General features: G+C 39.0%; 1 protein-coding gene across 1 annotated transcript; it reads left to right on the forward strand.

Annotated features, from left to right (window-relative positions):
- Nucleotides 1–1,437: 1,437 nt before the first annotated feature.
- On the forward strand, nucleotides 1,438–1,871 carry K450DRAFT_264148 (uncharacterized protein; the record flags this gene model as incomplete). Its single annotated transcript, XM_051592761.1, has 2 exons — nucleotides 1,438–1,787; nucleotides 1,822–1,871. Coding segments are annotated over exons 1-2 (368 nt in total), but the record flags the coding sequence as incomplete, so codon positions are not given.
- Between the last annotated feature and the right edge of the window lie 128 nt (nucleotides 1,872–1,999).

Consider the following 1,999-nt stretch of genomic DNA (forward strand, 5'->3'; position numbering starts at 1 on the left):
TTTCTTTGAAGCTGTATAGACTTTTATTGGTTTTCGGCTTTCAGACTCAAAAAAGTGATGAATAGCGGAAGAACCTTCCAGGTATGCTTTTTTTGGTTGTGTTCATGGTGAAGCTTTTTGGAAGAAAGCTTAGTGCGATTTTGGGGGGAGAGGAAGGGCGGGATTTTTGCCCAAGACGGTAGAATTTTTTATTTTTTTATGTACTAAATACAATTGAATTATTATTATAATGATTAAATATTTAATTTTAATATATATTGGTATTTTATTATAAAATACCAATATAATTATATTAAATTTGGATTTTTATTATAGCTTATATATGCAAAATATTAGTAAATATATAAAAAATATTAAATAAGTTATTAAATTTATTTTTATATTTGTAAAAGATTATTGATAATATATATATAAAAATGTATAAAAATGTAAATTCACGTGATTTTGAGGGTGCACTGGTAAAATTGCCATTACAGAAGATGGTTTTTTTGGCGGTTCGCCATTACACTCATGAACCTGGGAGGGCATCGCAAAGTGACATTATTCGACATCACTTATGAGCAGATCCAAACAGGCTTTCATGATCAATGGTGGACCTCATCCGCAAGAAGTCAGCACGTGATAAAAGTCATATTCGCAATTACCTGGGAGTGTAAAAGGCGCTCCCACTCAGCAGCGGTGTTCAACCGATCACCGCTGCCTTTTGTTTATGGAAAGGTAGCACACACCATACGTTCGACACTACAAACGCGAGTTAGAGATGATTCTCGCACTCAGCCCAGTGCACTTTGGAACTTCCCCGGCTCACCAGCCGCTGCCACGGATACAGGAAGCATTACAATCCCTTTCCCATTTATATCAACATAAATTGAGTTCAAGAAAAGGATATAGTTAATGCCTCTAAATAGGACCTGTAAGTATGCCATAACCATAACGGTTTGGCATGTCTTCAACCATTTATCGCGTCAATAAATACCAGTTTTCATCTTTAGACTACCAAAAAAAAAAGTCTCACGGCTACAGAAATCTTGCCGTTAATGCTACAACAATATCTATCCTGCCCTGCCTGAATGTTCGAAACATTCGGCAGGCAAGCCACTAGCGACCTGTGTCCCATGTACGAAGGAATAAAGGATGATCAGACCATATGGCATGCGCCTGTCAAGTCGAACAATGCGCTGTGGCGTTTTACTGTCGGATCTGAATACAAAAGAAAAGTTTTGCAGTCGTATTGATGTACCTAGAAGGCTACAGCAGGGTCAGACCACCCGATATAAACTTTGAGCCAGTCCAAACAGGCTTCCACGCCCTGGTGGCGGACCCTTCAGCATAAGATACCAACCAAAGAACGATTACACACCATTTTTCCCGGCGAACATAGCACAACGTGCACAATATGTCAAAAGGAAAATGAGTCTGACAAGCACTTCTGGACAGATTGTGAAAAAAAATGGAAATTTTGGTTGAGAATGATGAATTTCAAGAAAATGCCGCCTGAAATACGGTCGAAAAACAAAATTTGGAGTTTGATTTGCTTACAACAGATTAAGCTGCAAGATGAACAGATTTTGAAGGAAATGGGACGAGTCATGCTTGCCATTTGGATAACTCACTGGAATTGCATAAAACAACAGAGAGAATGGTCGGACCAAGCTGCCTTCAACATATACGAATCAATCATCCTGCCCACTAATGACCGCTTCCTTCAACCGAAGGAAAAGAAGGCATGCAATGCATGGATACTTATATTACGAAGCGTAACAAGTCGAGGCAAAATTGAAGTTGACGTATGGAAACATCTGCAGATGTTTCCAAAGTCAGTACAAGGAAGGATTCCCTGATGAACGTCCAAGTACAGACTTAGAACTGATGTTTCCCTTCCACATCATTTTTGACCCAAAACAGACGCAAATGAAAGCTTTGGATTGGCTACTACTAGCTCCATGGCGAGACCTAAAATTCTTGGAACTTCAAAATCGACGACTCGATATCTCCAAGA

The sequence above is a fragment of the Umbelopsis ramanniana genome (assembly GCF_025399195.1).
Source record: "Umbelopsis ramanniana AG unplaced genomic scaffold K450scaffold_160, whole genome shotgun sequence".
NCBI lineage: Eukaryota > Fungi > Mucoromycota > Umbelopsidomycetes > Umbelopsidales > Umbelopsidaceae > Umbelopsis > Umbelopsis ramanniana.